This window comes from Macrotis lagotis, chromosome 7 (assembly GCF_037893015.1).
Source record: "Macrotis lagotis isolate mMagLag1 chromosome 7, bilby.v1.9.chrom.fasta, whole genome shotgun sequence".
In the NCBI taxonomy this organism is placed as follows: Eukaryota; Metazoa; Chordata; class Mammalia; order Peramelemorphia; family Peramelidae; genus Macrotis; species Macrotis lagotis.
In genome coordinates this window covers 108,138,643-108,157,710 of record NC_133664.1, presented here as the reverse complement: position 1 = coordinate 108,157,710, position 19,068 = coordinate 108,138,643, and the positions used below count along the sequence as shown (strand labels likewise).

General features: G+C 36.2%; 1 protein-coding gene across 1 annotated transcript in view; it reads right to left on the bottom strand.

The window, feature by feature from the left end:
- Positions 1 to 13,295: 13,295 nt before the first annotated feature.
- Positions 13,296 to 19,068, bottom strand: part of DENND2A (DENN domain containing 2A) — a 78,343-nt gene continuing 72,570 nt past the window's right edge. Inside the window, exons 17-18 of the mRNA XM_074193551.1 lie at positions 15,781 to 15,867; positions 13,296 to 13,670 (exon numbers count right to left, since the gene is read on the bottom strand). Of these exons, the coding sequence (XP_074049652.1) occupies positions 13,639 to 13,670; positions 15,781 to 15,867 (119 nt within the window). The 3' untranslated portion in view covers positions 13,296 to 13,638. The remainder of the gene's footprint in view (positions 13,671 to 15,780; positions 15,868 to 19,068) is intronic.

Here is a 19,068-nt window from a genome sequence, read left to right as displayed (position 1 = left end):
CTTCCATCCAACTCTCATTTTTTCAGATGAGTGACTTGTCCAAGGTCTCATTTTTTTAGATGAAGTGATTTATCAAGCTCAAATAGGGTCAGTGACTTGCCCAAGGTCATGTAAGATATATAGCAGAACTAAGATTAGAACCTGGGCATCTAGGTAGCACAGGGAATAGCAGAAAAACTCATCTTCCTGAGTTGAAAGCCATTCTCGGACACTTACTAGCTGGACACATCATTTATACATAAGAAAAGATGAGGCAAATATTGTTTGCCTCAGTTTTCCTTATCTATAAAATGAGCTGGAAAAGGAAATAGTAAACCACTACAGTATCTTTGCCAAGAAAATCCCAAATGGAGTCATGAGGAGTCAGATATGATTGAAAAATGACTCATTAACAAAAGACTAGAACCTAGATCACCCAATATTTGGTCTAGTACATAGATTTGTATGCATTTGTAGTCTTCTTTTTATAACTAAAGAAAGAACGGTAAAACTTTCAGTGGCTCCCTCTTGTCTGAAGCAGGAGTTTTCCAAGTTATTCTACCCCCATTTTAGTGGGTTGTTTACTTGATCAGAAATCCTTGGGTATAACACCCGTCATCTACATTTCTTATACATCTTCCTTATCAGGAATGCTAGTAAAGTATATATAAAAATAACTTATGGGGAAAGGCAATATGATTTTTTTCTAGGGAAGAGTTCACTCAATCCTTTGACTTTCTGGCTATGATTAATACCTGAGGGCCCATGGCTTTACATATAGTATGTAACAAATAAATAAATACTGATTGTGCAAATTAGAAGACATGTAAATAAAGGGGACTTAATAGAAAGAATTTCAAATCAATCAATCAATAAATATCTCATATGCCAAGAGTGACACATGTTATAAGAAAGAGGCAAAAGACAGTATTTCCCTTAAGGAATTCATATTTTAATGAAAGAAAAAACATACAAACAAGTATATGCAAATAATCCATATACAGGACAAACAGAAAATAACAGAGAGAAAGCACTAGAATTAAGAATTGGTAAATATTTGTTATAAAATATGGGATTTTAATTGGGATTTAAAGGAAGTCAGGGAAACCAATAGGTAGAGATGAGGAGTGAGAGCATTCCAGATATAGGGAACTGCCAGAGAAAATGCCTGGAGTTTAAATGTGTGTATCTTGTTTGTGGAATGGCAAGGTTGCCATTACTGTTGGATTAAAGAGTGTTTAGTAGGGAGTAAGGTGTAAGAAGATTGAAAAGATAAGAGGGGGCAGCTAGGTGGCACAATGGATAGAGCACCAGTCCTGGAGTCAGGAGTAGCTGAGTTCAAATTCTTCCTCAGACACTTAATAATTGCCTAGCTGTGCCCCCTTGGGCAAACCACTTAACCCCATTTGCCTTGCAAAAACCTAAATAAAAAAAAAAGATAAGATAAGAGGAAACTAGGAGATGAAGGGCTTTAAATGCCAAACAAAATTTTAACTTTACTCTGAAAGAAGTAGGGAACTGGAGTTTATTGGGTAGGGGTATGACTTGAGAAAGTGCCTAAAAGATTAGGATTTTTTAAGTAAAAAACTCACAAACAGACCCTGGAGGTGAGAAAGGCTTACACACAGGTTTGAAAACTTAACATATATTACAGATCACAAACAGTTCACAGACTAAACTTTTGGAGAGGACAGACTAAATAAAAAAAAAAGATCAAAACAAGAATGCCTGAGAGAAAGAGGAAAGGAAAGGAAAACTGACATAAGAAATGACTGGGCTTAGGCTCAAGTGAATCCAGCATGGAAGGGGATATGGACCAAACTTTTGTAGAATCTTGCCCTCTTCCTCTGCAGAAAGGAGTCAGGGGAAAGGGGGTCTATGTGATTGGAGTCAGGTACCCACTTTAGAAGACTAAGAACCAGGAAGCTGGAGGAGTAGCAGATAGACTGAAGTTGCTCTTATCTTGGTGAATTTACATTTAACAATGGAGAGTTATATAAAACAATGGAGAAAATTTACATCTGAGAGGGGCTTATGCTGAACAATCTGGGTCAGAGGTTGACAGTTGAACAAATGAGAAGGGCATTAGAAACCTCAGAAAATATCAGGAACAAAATAATATTTTCTTAATATTAAAAAAGCTAGACTTCCTTCAACAAGGAGACGTGGATACTAGTCTTAGTTCTTTAACTTATCTCTGTGTACCTGGGTGAGTTATGTATACTCTCTGAATTCCAACTTCTTCATTCATAATATAGGCTTAATTATATTTGCCTCAATTATCTCAAAATCAGTAAGACTTAGAGAACAGTCTATGCCCTGGGATCAGAGTCCAGTCCTTTTCCTTATTTCCACATTTGCTGATTCTTTCTAACCTCTAAGCCCCTGGTTCTCACCTGTGCTCAGATATATCTTAGCAGCCTTATTTGATCTCCTTGTGCTTCAACTCTCCCTGTTTAGATGTACAGCCTGTTTGGTTTCTAGCCTCTCCTGGTCACCTTGATCTTCATGGTACCTCTATTCTCATGTAGGGCCAGACTTTCAACAATGTTCTTCAGCTTCCTTTCTCCTCACTACTGTTCTTCTCCACTGCTCATAACACTGTCTATTTTTTTCCTTCAAATATTTGCAGACAGTTATCAAGGCTCCTATGGTCTTCTTCACAAAGGCAATAATTATGACCTATTCACTATTAGTCAGATTTGTTATTTGAGTTGCTTCTTGGTGGAGTCAAGGGAGTCCCCTAAAAAAAAAAAAGATCAAAGCAAGAATGCCTGAGAGAAAGAGGAAAGGAAAGGAAAACACATAAGAAATGACAGGGCTTAGGCTCAAGTGAGTCCAGCATGGAAGGGGATATGGACCAAATTTTTGTAGAATCTTGTAGAATCTTGCCCTTTTCCTCTGCAGAAAGGAGTCAGGGGAAAGGGGGTCAAAGAGTAACTCCCCCTTCTATGTGATTGGAGTCAGGTACCCACTTTGTAAGACTAAGAACCAGGAAGCTGGAAGAGTAGCAGATAGACTGAAGTTGCTCTTATCCTGGTGAATTTACATTTAACAATGGAGAGTTACATAGAACAATGGAGAAAATGGAGGATAGATTTATACCACTTTGTTGTATATACTCTCTTCTGAACTTTCTCATAATAAATGATATGTGAATGTATACATATATACCTTTATATGTATATTGGTGTGGTAGAAAATGGAAAGATGTGGGGCGTGATGTCTATCTAGTAATAGATGATACTGATATAGTAATGGCTGATATTTATATACCACTTCTGGGTTTGCAAGGTGCTTATTCATTTGACCTTTATTTTATAATTGAGGAAAATGAGGCAAAAAGAAGTTAAGGGACTTGCCCAGGATCACATAATTAGTAAGTGTCTGAAACAGGATCCTGTGTGGGACAAAGGCTACTTAAATAAATTTCGGAGCTCTCTCAAGGTATGAAGAGAAGGCTTTATTTGTTTCTCGAGAAAGGGGGCCACAATCAATTAGAGAGATTGAGGCAAAAGGGAAAGGTTCAAGAATCACATTTATCCTAACTCAATTCCCCCACCCCCAAGGGACCCACTTTCCTTAATGAGGAATGTGGTTTTACAATCCAAACATGAAAACTACCCTAGGGAAAGGAGCATAGAATTCAAACAAAGCAAACTAATCTAGGGAAAGGAGCATAAAATTCAAACTGAAACCAGATTATCTCTTTAGTCCCAGGAATTGAATGATTCTCCAGACATCAACAGATAAGGTGAGGTCAGCTGACTCTTCAACAATATCCCAGAAGTTTGCTTTGTCAAGGGAGGAGGGGCACATAGTTAACCAAATTCAATCTATAGTATTTTACTGAAGAAACCTCAAAACTTTATCCCACATAATCCTAATTCAAGTCTTCCTAAATCCAAACTCTGTCTTCTGCTAAAACTGTACCACCTAGTTGCCATAGAGTTTAGGACAATGAGTCTGGATAAACTGTAGTGATTTTAATAGTTAATACAGGTCTAAGCAGACGCGTGATCAAGTTCAAGGTGATAAACCAAGGCAGGTAAAGTCAATGGAGCTAGCAGGGTTCAGTGTTTTGGAGGCTAGAGAGTCAGAAAAGCTCTCAAGATCAAGGTTTAACTCAAAGCCTAGGACAAAGGTCATTTGCAATTTATCCTGCTTTATGCTGTGTGGACAGCCTTGGCTATAAGTAACTCTTTAGGGCTGAGGCAGGGTCAGAAGTCCTAAGATTACCTCACATGACTGGGTGGGGTTCAGGATGTGGAGCATTGTTAATTGGCATTAATAGGACTAAGAGGATGGAACAAGTCTGAGCTGGTCTGTTCACTGCTTTCTAGCCACACCAGCATTTTCCACTTCTCATACTTGGAATTACCTCCCTCTCCATTTGTTTTCATCTAAATCCCAAGAATCTTTCAAGACTCTGCTTAAATCTCACCTCCACTAAAATCAAATTCCACTTTCTCAATTAAGAAGAACTCCTATGAAGGCTCCCTTGACCAGAACATCTCTCATTTCCTAATTCCCATAGCACTCTCATTTTCTGAGAACTTATTTGACTCTGGTCACACACTAACTTGTATACATGTGTATGAAACTGAACATGGATTCAAAAAATCAACTTCATAAGTAGAGACCTGGGCGATGTGACTAGGGTTGCAGTTCATGTGATAAAAGAATGTGGGACTTTGGTGTAGTGCTAACAGCATAAGCCAATGACATTGTTATATGGCAGAAGGAAAAAAAAAACTAATGAAACCTTAGTCCCCATTAAATGAAAGATCATGTTTACAATGAGGGAGGTGATATCCCACATATGAAATACTGTATTTTTCCCCTCAAATTTTTCTTGACCATTATCAACAAACATGAATATATTCACATTCAAAAAAAATGTGAAACCCTTGTCTCATTACATAGAAATTGTTTTTTAAACATGTTAAACTTAACTTTAAACACTTAAAACCTAATACTAGGGGTGGCTAGGTGGCACAGTGGATAGAGCACTGGCCTTGGAGTCAGGAGGACCAGAGTTCACCTCTGGCCTCAGACACTTAATAATGACCTAGCTGTGTGGCCTTGGGCAAGCCACTTAACCCCATTGCCTTGCAAAAACTAAAAAAAACAAAAAACCTAATACTACCCTTTTTATCCTTGTCCCCTTTTGAATTTCCTTATTTTCTACTCTATGAATTTTAAAAAATGTAAATGAGACTCTTCTTTCTTTTCCTTTCTTTCCTTTTTTTTTGCATCTCCATCATTATCCCTCCATTTCCTCCCACACCTTCTCCCCTGCTGCAAGTTATCTTTACACCTAAGCCTTTCCCTTTTTTTTTTTTACTTGTTTCTGTTGAGGGTACCACCATCCTTCCAGACCTCCAGGTTCACAACCTTAGTATCATTCTTAACTCCTCCCAATTCCTCACTCCTAATCATTCAGTTCAAGCTTGATGATTCTACCTTTACAACATAACATTGTTATCCTTCTCTCCATTCAAGAGGTCATCTAGCCTCCTTAGGCTCCAACCTCACACCTGGATTAATAACTGTCCAAGTGGTTTTCTTGCTTCAAGTTTCTCCTCCTTCTAGAACTGCCACATTAATATTCCCAAAGCTCAGATATAACCATGTCACTCCTTTGCCCCAAAATTTCCTATGGCTTTCAATTGCTCTTGGGATGAATTATGAACTTCTGTTTTGGTATTTAAGGTTTTCCTCAATCTGACTCCAAATTTAAGGGACATCAATCCACTTCATACACTGTATTCCAGTCAAAGGGACCTTCTTGCTCATGCACAGCATTCACAGGCAGGTTTGATTTGATGCTTACCATTGAGTACGGGCTGCTGCTCCCCATTCCTGAAATACTATACACTCCCTCCACACTCCCCACCTCCTAGAATCCCTATCTTCCTTCTAGGCTTAACTCAGGTAATAATTCCTAGAGGTAGACTTACCTATTTATTTTTGTTTGTTTTTTCATTCTTTTGCTAATTTATTTATTGTTTGCCCAATGGTCTAGCATAGTCCCTTCTACATAGAAGATACTTTAAAAAAAAGAAAACCAAAAAAACCCCTGCTTTGTTGAAGTGAATTGAGCATCTACTCTTATAAAAAATTAGATTGGTGTTTGAAGTTTTACAATCAAGAGTATGCTGGAGACAGTTTGCTAGAGAGAGAGATTTTTAGTCTGAATGTTTATGTCTTGTAAAGCCATTAAGGGTACAAATCAGGGCTTGATTTATTGTTTGGTTATTATATTGGTCCAGACTTAGGAAAGTGATGGAGAACATGTTAATGATGATGATTAAACTTAAAAGTGTTTCATTCCTATTTCACTTATTAAACATTCACCAGCACAAATCACTTTCTACTCTAGAAAGTAAAGTGTGGATAATGAAGAATGATTGATTTGAAAATATATGTAACAGCACTTATACGCAGAAAATGAGTGTTGTTCCTTTAAGTAGTCTCTTGGGAAAAATGATATTTGTTCTTTTTCAGACAATCTAGGTTGAGTGACTTGCCCAGAGTCACAAAGCTAGTATCTGAGATCAGATTTGACTCTAGGGCAGATGATTCATCCATTATGCCAAATAACTGCCCTATACTTGTTCTAATGACACTGTTTTGTTTTGTTTTTAAGTTGTTTTGGTATGTTTTGTTTCTACCATACAAAGTCCATGAGAAATCTCTTGAAAGTAAAACAATTAGGTAAAACTAATTATAGCTACCTTATTTAAAAATTTATGTAACATCCACAATTTTTTATCTGTAGCATTTTTCTCTTCAAAAAACCCAAAAAGAAATCTATTTTCTCTCTCACCCATTAAATAAAGAGAAAAGAAAACAAATTTCTGGTAACAAATATGCAGTTAAACAAAACAAATTTCTAATTGGCTATAGAAGATGTGTGTGTGTGTGTGTGTGTGTGTGTGTGTGTGTGTGTGTGTGTGTGTGTGTGTGTGTGTGTGTGTATTTACTTTACTTTGGACCCAAATCTATCACCTTTTTTTGAGGAAATGGGTTTTCAAAGTCGTTTGTCTTTACAGTGTTGTTGATATTATATGAATTGTTTTTCCTGGTTCTGCTCATTTCATTCTTCATCATTTTAGTCTTCTAAATTTTTTAAATTTTAATTTTTGAAATATTGATTCAACCATTCTAGAGGGCAATTTGAAACTATACTCAAAGGGCTATAAAACTATGCACATACCCTTTGATGCAGAAGTACCACTGCTGGGTCTATATCCCTAAGACATCTTAAAAAAGGGAAAAGAGTCATTTGTCCAAAAATATTTATAGCATCTCTTTTTGTAGTGGCTAAAATTGGAAATCAAAGGAATGCCTATCAACTGGGGAATGGCAACAAGCTGTAGTATATGATTGTAATGGAATGTTATTGTGATATAAGAAATGACAAATAGGATGATTTCAGAAAAACTAAAAAGGGTTACATGAACTAATGTATAGTGAAGTGAACAGAACCAGAAAAATGCTGTATACAGTAATAGCAATATTTTTTTTTGTTGAAGAACAGTGAATGACAGCTATTCTCAGCAATATAGTGATCTATCTGCCTCCAGAGGATGAACTGATAATGATTGAATACAGACAGAAGCATGTGATTTTTAATTTTGGTTTTTGCAAGGCAATGGGGTTAAGTGGCTTGCCCAAGGCCACACAGCTAGGTAATTATTAATCGTCTCAGGTCACATTTGAACTCAGGTACTTTTGACTCCAGGGCCGGTGCTCTATCCATTGCGCAAACTAGCCGCCCCATATTTTTCATTTTCTTTTGTTCTTTTTTTTTTATTCAAGTCTTCATGTACATGGAAATGTTTCACATAATTGTACATGTATAATCTATATTTCATTACTTACTATCTCAGGGAGGGTGGAAGGGAAGGAGGGAGGGAGAGAAGGATAGAATTTGGAACTCAAAACTTTAAATAAAAATGATAAAAAATTGAAAAAATATTGATGTTATAGTATAAATTTTTTTCTGCTTTTTCTTACATTCTCTGTATAAGTTCATGTGTCTTTTTGTATCTCTTTGGAATCATTTATTTCCTCATTTCGTAGAGGACAGTAGTATTCCTTCATATTTGTATACCACAACTTATTCAGTTATTCCTTAATTGACAGGCATGCTTTTTGTTTCTGGTTTTTTGTTGTTTTTTGCTGTCACAAGGAGAGCTGCTATAAATATTTATGTATGTTCATATAAGATCTTTTCTTTAGTTTTTTTAATCTTTTTGAAGTATAGGCCTAGCAATAGTATAGCTTGTTTAGAAATTCATTTAGAAATTTTTTGAAAATAATTCTTATATGTTTTTGAGAATAGTTATACCTACCAACATTATATAGATGTGCTGGACACCATTCCTCTAACATATATCATTTTCATTTTTTTTGGTCATTTTTGCCTAATAACTGTTTGTTGGAATCACAGAAATCCTTTCATTTGCATTTGTCTAATTATGATTTGAAGCATTTTTTTCCATAGATAGATAGCCTGGGTTTTTTTTTTCCCCTTGGAAACTTCTTGTTCATATCCTTAGATCATTTATCAACTGGGAATGATTCTTAAACTTATAAATTTGAATCAGTTTTTTATATATCTTAGAAATGAGACTTTTATCAGAGAAATTTACTTCCAAGATAATTGTTTCCTTTTGAATCTTAGCTTTATTGGATTTGTTTGTGCAAATACTTCTTAATTTTATGCAGTTGAAATTATCTACTTTATCACTTGTTTGCTCATAAACTTTTCTTCTCTTTATAATTCTGACAGTAATTTTTTCCCATGAATCTCTATGATAACTACTATTGTTCAGAATATTTCTAGATTACCTCTTTTGGAAATGCCATTTAGGATTAGTTGATACACAATAAAATGTGTATCACTATTTTATAACCAGTCCCTGTGTTTGCAGACTGTAACTTAATTCAATCACCAGCCTTATTCAATAAGTTTGTTTCCCTTTTCTTATTATTGACTTCTGGCTATTTCCAAAAATTAAACCTACCTGTGAGAGACAAAAGAATTATCACTAAAGTTGATCACTTTTTTTAATTCTACCTTTTGGTGATGGATAGAGAAAATATCACTTTGTTATACTTAGAGTTAAGGCAGCTGGGTGGCATAGTGAAAAGAGTTCTGGGCCTGGAGTCAAAAAGACATCTTTTTGAGTTCGAATCTGGTCTCAGATACTACCTGTGAGACCCTGAACAAATTACTTAACCTTGTTTATATCAGTTTCCATGTCTGTAAAATGAGATGGAGAAGAAAATGGCAAACTACTCCAGTGTCCTTGCCAAGAAAACTCCAGATGGTTCAAAGCATTAGACACAATGAACAACTACAACATTCTTAGAGTCCCTACTCTAGAATATGAGTTGATCAAATAACTGTTTGTTGATTGATCAAGCTCAAGATTGTGGTCTCAATTCTAACAGAGGCAGTCAGCTCAGATATATGTAGGACACATTAAGCAGTTAAGTGGTAGGAATCTATAGGGATGGGCTAATATCATTCTTCTCTCATCATTTCTCTTTAAAAAAAAACCAACCAAAATAAATAAAACTCTGTCCACCAGTTACCCAAAGGGTTGAGACCAGCTTTTAGGTATAGATCTTTTTTTTTTGCTTTTTTTTTTAGGTTTTTGCAAGGCAAATGGGGCTAAGTGGCTTGCCCAAGGCCACACAGCTAGGTAATTATTATGTGTCTGAGATCGGATTTGAACCCAGGTACTCCTGACTCCAAGGCTGGTGCTTTATCCACTATGCCACCTAGCCACCTCTAGGTATAGATCTTGAGATCATTTGTCCCCTTGGTCCTTCTAACTCTATCCCCCATTTTCCTTTGGTTCCTATCTTCAACTCAATAGCAGATCTTAATCTCTACAATAATTTTTCCAATATCATCAGGACATAGCTCTGCTTTAAGTCGCATATTACAAAGCATATTGCATCTATGTTTTAATTAATGATTATTGATGATAACAAAATCTATTCTCCCTTTCCTTTCCAAGTGATCAAAATAGCATAGTTTAGCTGGTTTTGGTATAATTGCTGGCCACCAAGTACTTTCAGAACCAATGACTAATCAGCAGCTGTCCTACAAGAGATCTGTATATGCTGCATAGGGAATGGATATTTCCTTCCTACTGTCTATGCCAGTGGTGTCAAACTAAAAAAGAAAAAACCCAAACCAGATTCCTGTGGGCTGTATATTGACTTAGAAAACCACAAATTAACATTTATGTTGTGCTATATTTTTATTTTATTAACCACTTCCCACTTACATTTTAATCTAGTTCTGGCCATACTCAGGATTGTGTGGGAATGAAGCTACAGACCTTGAGCTTAGCACCTCTAGTCTACCTTGGATTTACTGCTTGGGTCAATCCTCAAAATTCATCATTTTCCTCTGATGCATCCATTCTGATTTATAGCCAGGACATTTGGTAAGCTGCCTTTGGGGATAGGCAATTTTATTTTATTTTTCCTGGAAGCTCATTTTGCAAGTCTTGAGCCTCCTAGCTAAACTGTTTTGATTTCAAAACAGTTCTGGTACTGTTTTGAAGCAGTGTAAAAGTACTTAGACAATCCTAGCTTCATTCCACTTCAAAAAATTCCTCACTTACATTGAGGCTTACTTAGCCAAGTGACAGCTATCCACATTCCCCACCACCACCCACCCCAAGGACCAGTACCTTCCTTCCCCAAACTCCTTTTGTAAATTTTGCATTTGTTTGCTTCTGTACATGGTATTTTTCTGGAACAGAATGTAAGAGATGACTTGAGTCATCTCCCTTCCTTCTCATGTACCCATGAGGATGCTGCAATTAAGACTTTGACTATAAACGGGACTATATAGTAAACTCTATGGAAGTATTAAACTTCTCTTATCTCTCTGTGAGTAGAGCAGAGATCTGCTCTTAGAGCAGGATATTAAAGGGCTCTTTCCACCAGCTCCATTGTTGTGATTTGCCTCCTTGAAGCAGTTGACATAGGGATGGGGCTGACTGTGTGTAGGAATAGAATGGGAGTTCAAAGGAATTTATTGATACCAATTACCATGGCAGGATGTGTTTCCTGTTGAGTGAAAGTGGTTAGCAAAAACGGATTTTAACTTTAGGAACCCTTTTGTTTGCTAGTTGAATGTGATCATGAGCCTGATTTAAAAAAACAAAGGTGAAAATGTTATTAAGCCTAGATATGTTGGTGAGTATTCACTATATCACTTGTAGAAGAAATCCAACAGCTTCTAATAGCTTAGCTTGATGGAGAAACAGCAAACAGCAGTTCTGGAAGAGAGGAAAAGCAGCTATGGAGGCTAACTGGAATAGTAAGATATAGCTGGGAGATATAGTAACAGGGATATGAAGTTTTGAGACTATTCTAGCTGATATGCAGCCCTAGGGTTGAGTTGTGCAGGAAGCATCGTATCTCCCAGCAGCAGCACAGGCATCTATAGAGGATTAAGTCTCTTTTGTAAATGGAGGTTTTCCTTTTAAAATTACTTTGGTTTTCTGTTGGTATTAAAAATTTTTTATTTGATTTATAGCTCGGAGAGAATTATTGGATGGAGGTTCAAGCCATATATGTGCATAATCTTGATTAGTTAGACAAATCACATACTAAATATGAGGAAGCCAAAGCTGCATAGGATGCATGCTGTAACTAATCTTGATGCAGAAGTGATTGGTTCTCCAAAGCTGTGTCAGCAGATTGCAAGGTCTGGTAGGTTCTGCCTCCAGGAACCTTTTCCCAATGGGTCATCACCACTTTGGTTGCTCTGAGTTAAAATGATTAGTCATGGTTACTGTTTCTGAAGCATAGGTTATGATGTACACAACAGGTTAGAGCGAGTACTTGCACCAGTGAAATCATAGATCCTTCAAGAACCAAAGTATAAATGCTGTGGTATGACCAGGGTGTGACCAGGGCCAAAGTCCCAATGTTTCCAAACAGATTTTAGGGCCTGAAGCTAAATTCACATAAAGCCTCTCCTTCCATTAATTGTGGAAGTATGGAGATCTGGAGTTCTTCTTTTGACACTTTCTAACCTGCTGAAAATCAGAGACATGCTTGGGTCATGGTTACATCTTAAAAACTAAACGATCATCTTTGGCACATCTGTTTTGAGAATCAGGAATAATATATGCTGTCATAATTAACTGAAACCACTAGGTGACAGCACTGATAGGCCTGGAATAAGTGGAGGGTCATAGCCTCATTGTAAGAAATAAAACTTATTATCTATCTATGCCTTTCCCATTTGAACTTAAAGATGGGAAAAACTTCTGATTCTATTCCAACATGAACTGATAGGATCATAGATTTAGAGTTAGAAGGAAGTTTAGGGTCCATTGAGTCAACAACTCTCATTTTACAGATGGAGAAACTGAGGCAAAAAGTTATGTGACTTACCTAAGGTCATTCAATATAGACATATATAAATATTTCAATACTATATATCTATATATGAGAGAGATCTATATATAGAGAGATCTCTCTCATACACACACACATATGTGTATATCTATATCTCTCTAGATATATATATATTCAGGATTTGAACCCAAGTCTTTTTAAGTTCATGCCCAGTTCACTATATGTGGTCTTTAAAGATTCACACCACATCATAGTATTGGTTCCCATTTGGTCTTAAGAGGCTTGATAAGGACTTCATATCTTCTAGTTTCATCCCTCTTTGCCACTGATTCTCTCTCTCCTTTCCACCCCCCCAAAGTATCCCACTCTATCTAGAGAAACATATTTTGAATCCATTTCAATCTTTTTAATGTCCTTTTAGACATTAATATGGTATAATGCCATGGTATAATGTAATGAACCTTCATCTTAGAGCTAAGAAAACCGGATCTGGCTTCTAGCTCTGAACACTTATTTCTATGTGGCCTTGGATGTCTTCCAGATTTATAGATAGAAAACCAACCTTGCCCGTGCGACCTTGGGCAAGTAATTTCATCTCAATGGATCTGAATCCTTATTTTGTAAATGACAGGGTTGGATGAATGATCTCTAAGGTCCTCTTGAGAATGTCAGTAATGGAATAACAGAGTCTGTAAAATGGGGGGCAATATATACAATTTCACTGGGATATTGAAAGCATTTAGCCCTCAGTAAAGTGCTGTATATGGTGGTGTTGAATAATTTAAGTATCAGTATTGTTATTACCCCTCCCATCAGTCTATATCTTTTCAACATTTCACTTAGTTGGATGTGTTGCCAGTTAAAGATGTGTTCCTTGCCTAAAAAGAAAGAAAAAAAGGAAACCATTATTTTTTCCTTTTTTTTTTATTATCTAAGATATATATGTATAAAAAAATCCACTTGAATGTCAGTGATGTGCTGGATCCCAAGGTCCTTTTCCAGTGCAGGGACTGAAGAAACCAGGGCTGGCTGGGTTCTCTCTCTTGCGCTCTGTCCCGGGAGAAATTTCAAGGCTGAGTTGGCTCCTAGGACAGTTTCCATTTCTTCCCTGTATCTTGAGCTCCCAAGATTCCACCCTCTTTAGAAGAGCTCCCAGGGATAATTTTCAAAACAAGCAGTGGCAAGGTAGAATTTTCTCCTTTTTAATTTGGCTGAATCATAAAGTTATTTGAATAATTGTGTCAAAGTTTATTTCTTGTGAAGAAATTTCATTTTGTTTCCTGAAAAGAGAAATAAGGAAAATACTACATTATCCAGAGAAAATAAAATCATTTCTTGTTTCTCATCCCTTCTAACCTTCATCAAATCCAGCAGACTTGGACTTTTGGACTACTTATTCACTTAAAAATAAACTTATTTATTGATTATCAAGCACTTATTTTGTAGTCAGCACTATGTTAAACCTTTATAAATATCATCTCATTTGATCCTTATAACAATCCTAGAAGTATTGTTCCCATTTTACCCTATATTAACCCATTTTACCTCATATTACCATTATCCCCATTTTATAGTTGAGGAAACCCAAGGAAGACAAGAGATTAAATAACCTGCCCAAGGTCACCCAGGGTTACAGGTCTTTCTGAAGGCAGGCCTGGTACTCTGTCCAGTATGCCATCTGGCTTTCCCTAGATTAAATTGATGGCTTCCTGCTTTCATTGAATCCAAATGGGATTTTTAGGATGTCCAAGTTCATATAACACTCGAATTTACTATCTGTGAAGCTTCTAGTCTCCGCACAAGGGAGTTTCTCTCTACTTTCTTTCATGAGCCCCCTTCTCCTGACTCTATGGTATATGACTCAGAGGTGAAAGAGTGTCAGCAGAGAGTCCTAGGACATGGACCCCCACCAGGATACTGTCAAAAGGGGCATTTAGTGGATTATCCTGTAGTGGAGTAGCCATGGAAATTCCAAGGATACAGTGATGATCTAGACCCTGGGAATTTCCACTACATTTTCTCCTGAATTAGGAAAGACAGTTTGATGTTTCAACTCACTGTCTTCAACATGGCTATTTGTTTTCAACACATTTTCCTTCAGTGGGGTAGGTCTTATATTTCACTTCTTTTTTTGCTACTTTCAGCTATTTTTTTTAGCAAGTCTTATATTAGCTAAGCCTTTTGGTACACTCTGTATGTATTAAAGTATATTATACATATTCCATATATGCACATATACACACATTTATTTATTTGTGTATTATTTTCCATTACATTTTTTTTTTTACTTTTTTAGGTTTTTGCAAGGCAATTGGGTTAAGTGGCCACACAGCTAGGTAATTATTAAGTATTGAGGCCAGATTTGAACTCAGGTACTCTTGACTCCAGGGCCACTGCTCTATCCACTGTACCACCTGGCCACCCCTCCATTACATTTTAAAGTCGAGTTATTTTCTGTTTCTGACTTCTTCCATCTGGTCATGTCCATCTTTCCACTGATTCCTTCCATCTTTCTTATGCTGCAACTTCAATTCTGACACCACCCTCTATCCCCCCAGGCACTCACCCCCATGGATCTCCAGGGGGACAGTTATCAGTGGGTTCAAAATATATAGGTGAAAAACTATGAAATGGTAGAAAAAATACTAGATATGGAATTATGAATCCAAGATTTGAAACCTGGTTTTCTGTACTTACCAGCCAAAAGACCATGAGCCAGGTCACTTAGCTACAGTTTATTCATCAGCAAAACAGACATAATAGTTCTTTTACTATCTTTGACATATAAGGAAATCTCTTTGTGAACTTCATGGAAAGTGCTCCAGAAATGTCAATTACTATTATTATTTTTTCCTAAATGGCTTAACTCACAAGGGTGGCAGTTTAATAATTAAATACGTTTAGATTTAACATGATTAATATGGATCTATGTTTAGCATAATTACACATGTATCACCTGTATTAGATTGTTTTCTAGAAAAAGGAGGACAGGAGAGAAACGTAAAATTCAAAACCTTGCCAAAAAAAGATCGGTGATACTGTTGCACATTGTTAGAAAAACAAATAAATAAAAAAATTCATTAACTGCTCCCCAAAAACCTCCCAACAAATTTGTAATACAAAGAAAAGAAAGGCTAGAAGATGGAAAGGAGTGGAGTCTGTCAAGGTGAGAAGATTATATCAGTGAGAGACATTTCAGGGGATCCAAAGCTAGGTCCAACAGATTTCAGAAGGCCCTGAGTTCAGGCTGGTTTTAGACACTTGATACTTACTAGTTGTTTCATCTTGGATAAATCACTTAACCCCATTACCTTGCAAAAATAATTAAAAAAAAAAAAAAGGAATAGCAGCTAGCCAAGAAAGGAGAAAAGGTACCTCTCTCCCCCTTACCTAGCCCTTTCAAGAACCTATTGACACCACTTTGTTCACCACTGGGGAGTGTATCCAGATACTCCTGTGCTCGGACCTCAAATAGACCTGTTGGAAATAGAAATAAGCCTTAATAAGTTGTCTTCCAGATACTTTTAAACAGACTAATTTTATTTTAATTTCTCACATAATAAATTTTTATTGATGCATTTGGTTTCTTTTAGTTTTGTTTTGTTTTTTTTTTTTTGCAAGGCATTGGGGTTAAGTGGTTTGCTCAAGGCCACACAGCTAGGTAATTATTAAGTGTCTGAGACGGGATTTGAACCCAGGTACTCCTGATTCCAGGGCCGGTGCTTTATCCACTGTGCCACCTAGCCACCCCGGATGTATTTGTTTTTAATATCACCACAGTTTCCTCCAGTATGCCTCCCCCCACCCATAGAACCATCCCATAAAACAAATAGTATTTTTTTAAATACAGGTCAAAGAAGATAATAAACCCCCAGCTTAACTGATTGATATAGTGAAAAAAATTTGAAAATCTATGCAACAAAAAACAGGTGTAGACCTCCTGTCTATGCAAATAATGGAATAATTCTATTCTTATTCAATTTTTAATTGATCTTTTGATTTAATATATCTTTCATTTTTCAAAACATTCCTCTTGGGGCGGCTAGGTGGCGTAGTAGATAAAGCACCGGCCCTGGAGTCAGGAGTACCTGGGTTCAAATCCGGTCTCAGACACTTAATAATTACCTAGCTGTGTGGCCTTGGGCAAGCCACTTAACCCCATTTGCCTTGCAAAAAACAAACAAAAAAAAAACAAAAAAAAATTCCTCTTTCCTTCTTCACTAGGCAAATCATTCTTTTATTAGAATTTTTAAAAAAGAGAAAAAGAAAAACAAAACCAACCAACATATTAATCAAATCTGACAGTAGATGCATCATTCCACAACCTATAGGCAAACCCTCCCTCTCCCTACCTATTCAAAGAAGGGAAGAAGGTTCTTATATATCTTCTTTGGGTTCAATTTCACAGCTAAATAATTTAATTTTTAATTAATTTTGGTAATTTAATTTTCTCCTTTGGACACATTTCTCTTTTCAGAGCTATTCTATTTCCATTTCTGATCAATTATCAATAAACAGTAGCCCTGTCATATTAGAATTAAATACTGTGCCTTAAAATCAATAAAAGATGAAAACAATCAATTTTGGAGAAGTTGTAGAAAGGCAGGTACACCCAAGTATTGTTGGTAGAACTCGGAACTGGTTCAAACATCTAGGAAATATTTAATAAATAATTAAAACAAAGCTGTTTTATACCTCAAAGATCAAACAATAAGGAAAATTTCCTCTTATATATACCAAAATATTCATAAATAGCTTTTTGTGATAGCAAAAAAACAAAATAAAACAACAGGAAACAAGGTGGGTGCCCATTGATTGGATAGTGGCATAATAAAATGTGTTTCACTTACGTAATAGAACATTACTGAACAAGAAGAAAAAACAAATAGGAAAAAAAATTCAAAAAAATTCGAAGATTTATTTGAACTGATGTAGAACAATATATGAGAGCAATGAGTACAATAATCACAATAATGTAAAGAAAATATTAAAAACATCAGAATTCAGATCAAGGCAATGACTAAAGTTGATTTCATAGGACTGATGACATAAGTGTCATTTCTTTTCAGAGATGTGGTGGACCATAGGTTTGGAATGAAACTTATCCTGCCTGGAATATTAGTGACTGTGTGACTTTTGCCTTGTTTTACAGCCTCTTTATCATAAGGGAGTGTTCTTTTTGAGGTGGGAAGGATTATTGAGAAGTGACAACAAGGTATTTAAAAGTATCAATAAAGTTTTTAAAAAGTTTCTATACCTTCAACCTCAATGAAAGATTTAGCAATATGTACACAAATACTTCCTTGTACTAGTGAAGGACTACTTTAAAAGAACCCTTTTAAGAATAAAGACTTTTAATAATCTAACTAACCATTTTCTAATTTGTCTGCTTTCTTCTTCCTTAAATAATTCCTTGTACTTTGTACTTCCTTAAGCAAATAGGGACATTCCGACTATTTTATAGCTGTTTACCCTGACCAGTTTTCTGTACTAGACTATAATCTCATGAAGTTAGGGCCTATATCTTAATTCATCTCTATACCATTCAGAACACCCAGTACAGGTCCTTTCACAAAGTGGGTACTTAATGTGTATTCAATTAAAATCTGTTTTGAAAAAGAAATCAGTTTCTTAGGTCAAATTTGCCTAAAGTTATCTGTAGATAATAGTAGATGGGCTACTGTTTCACCTGAACTTATTCTGCTGAGGATCAGTCTACTTTCCTCAGACAAATATTTTGGGTGAGTTTCCTTGCAGCTGGCATGACATCCCTGGGGTCAAGCTGGCAGAGACATGATACTGAACCTTCACCAAATCTCTGAATGACCGATTACTCTTGTAGGGTTTGTGTTCAGGCACCAAATATCATTTCCTGAATGGAAAATCAACAAGCATCTACAATGCTCTGTGCTAATACTTCTTGTCTAAAGATCTCAACAGGGATAGAAATCCATGCTCTTAAGAGCTGGTTGTTAAATTTTTGGTATGAGCATTTATACCTCAGAAATCAGTGAAATGAAAGCTTGACTGATTGTTTTATTGATTGTCTAGACTTTTGATTTTGGTGAAGAATTAGACTCTAAAAGATAAAAGGATATGAGCTTTACCTGTAGAAGGGATTGAGAATCCAACTAGGAGGCTGTATTCTATTTTATCACAAAGGGGCCCACACAAACATCCATAAATGCAACACAAAGAGGGGCAGGGTTTTGGGGGAGTGGAACCCAGGAGTCAGGAAGACCTGAGCACAAATATGGCCTCAAAAACTTACTAGCTGTTAAGTCCCTGAGATATTCTCTTAACTTCTTCTTGCCTCAGTTTCCTTAACTATAAAATGAGGTTAATAATAACACCTATCTCACAAAGCTGCTGTGAGGACCAAAGGAGATATTTGTAAAAAACATTTAGCATAGTGCCTGCCATACAGTAGGTGCTATATAAATGCTTCCCCGTCATATAGTAGATGCTATATAAATGCCTTCCTGTCATATAGTGGGTGCTATATAAATGCTTCTCTGGTACAGTAGGTGCTAAATAAATGCTTCCCTGGCATACAGTAAGTACTATATAAATACTTCCCAGTATATATTAGATGCTATACAAATGCCTTCTTACATATAGTAGGTTCTCTATAAAAGCTTCCTGGCACATAGTAGGAGCTATATAAATACCTCCTTG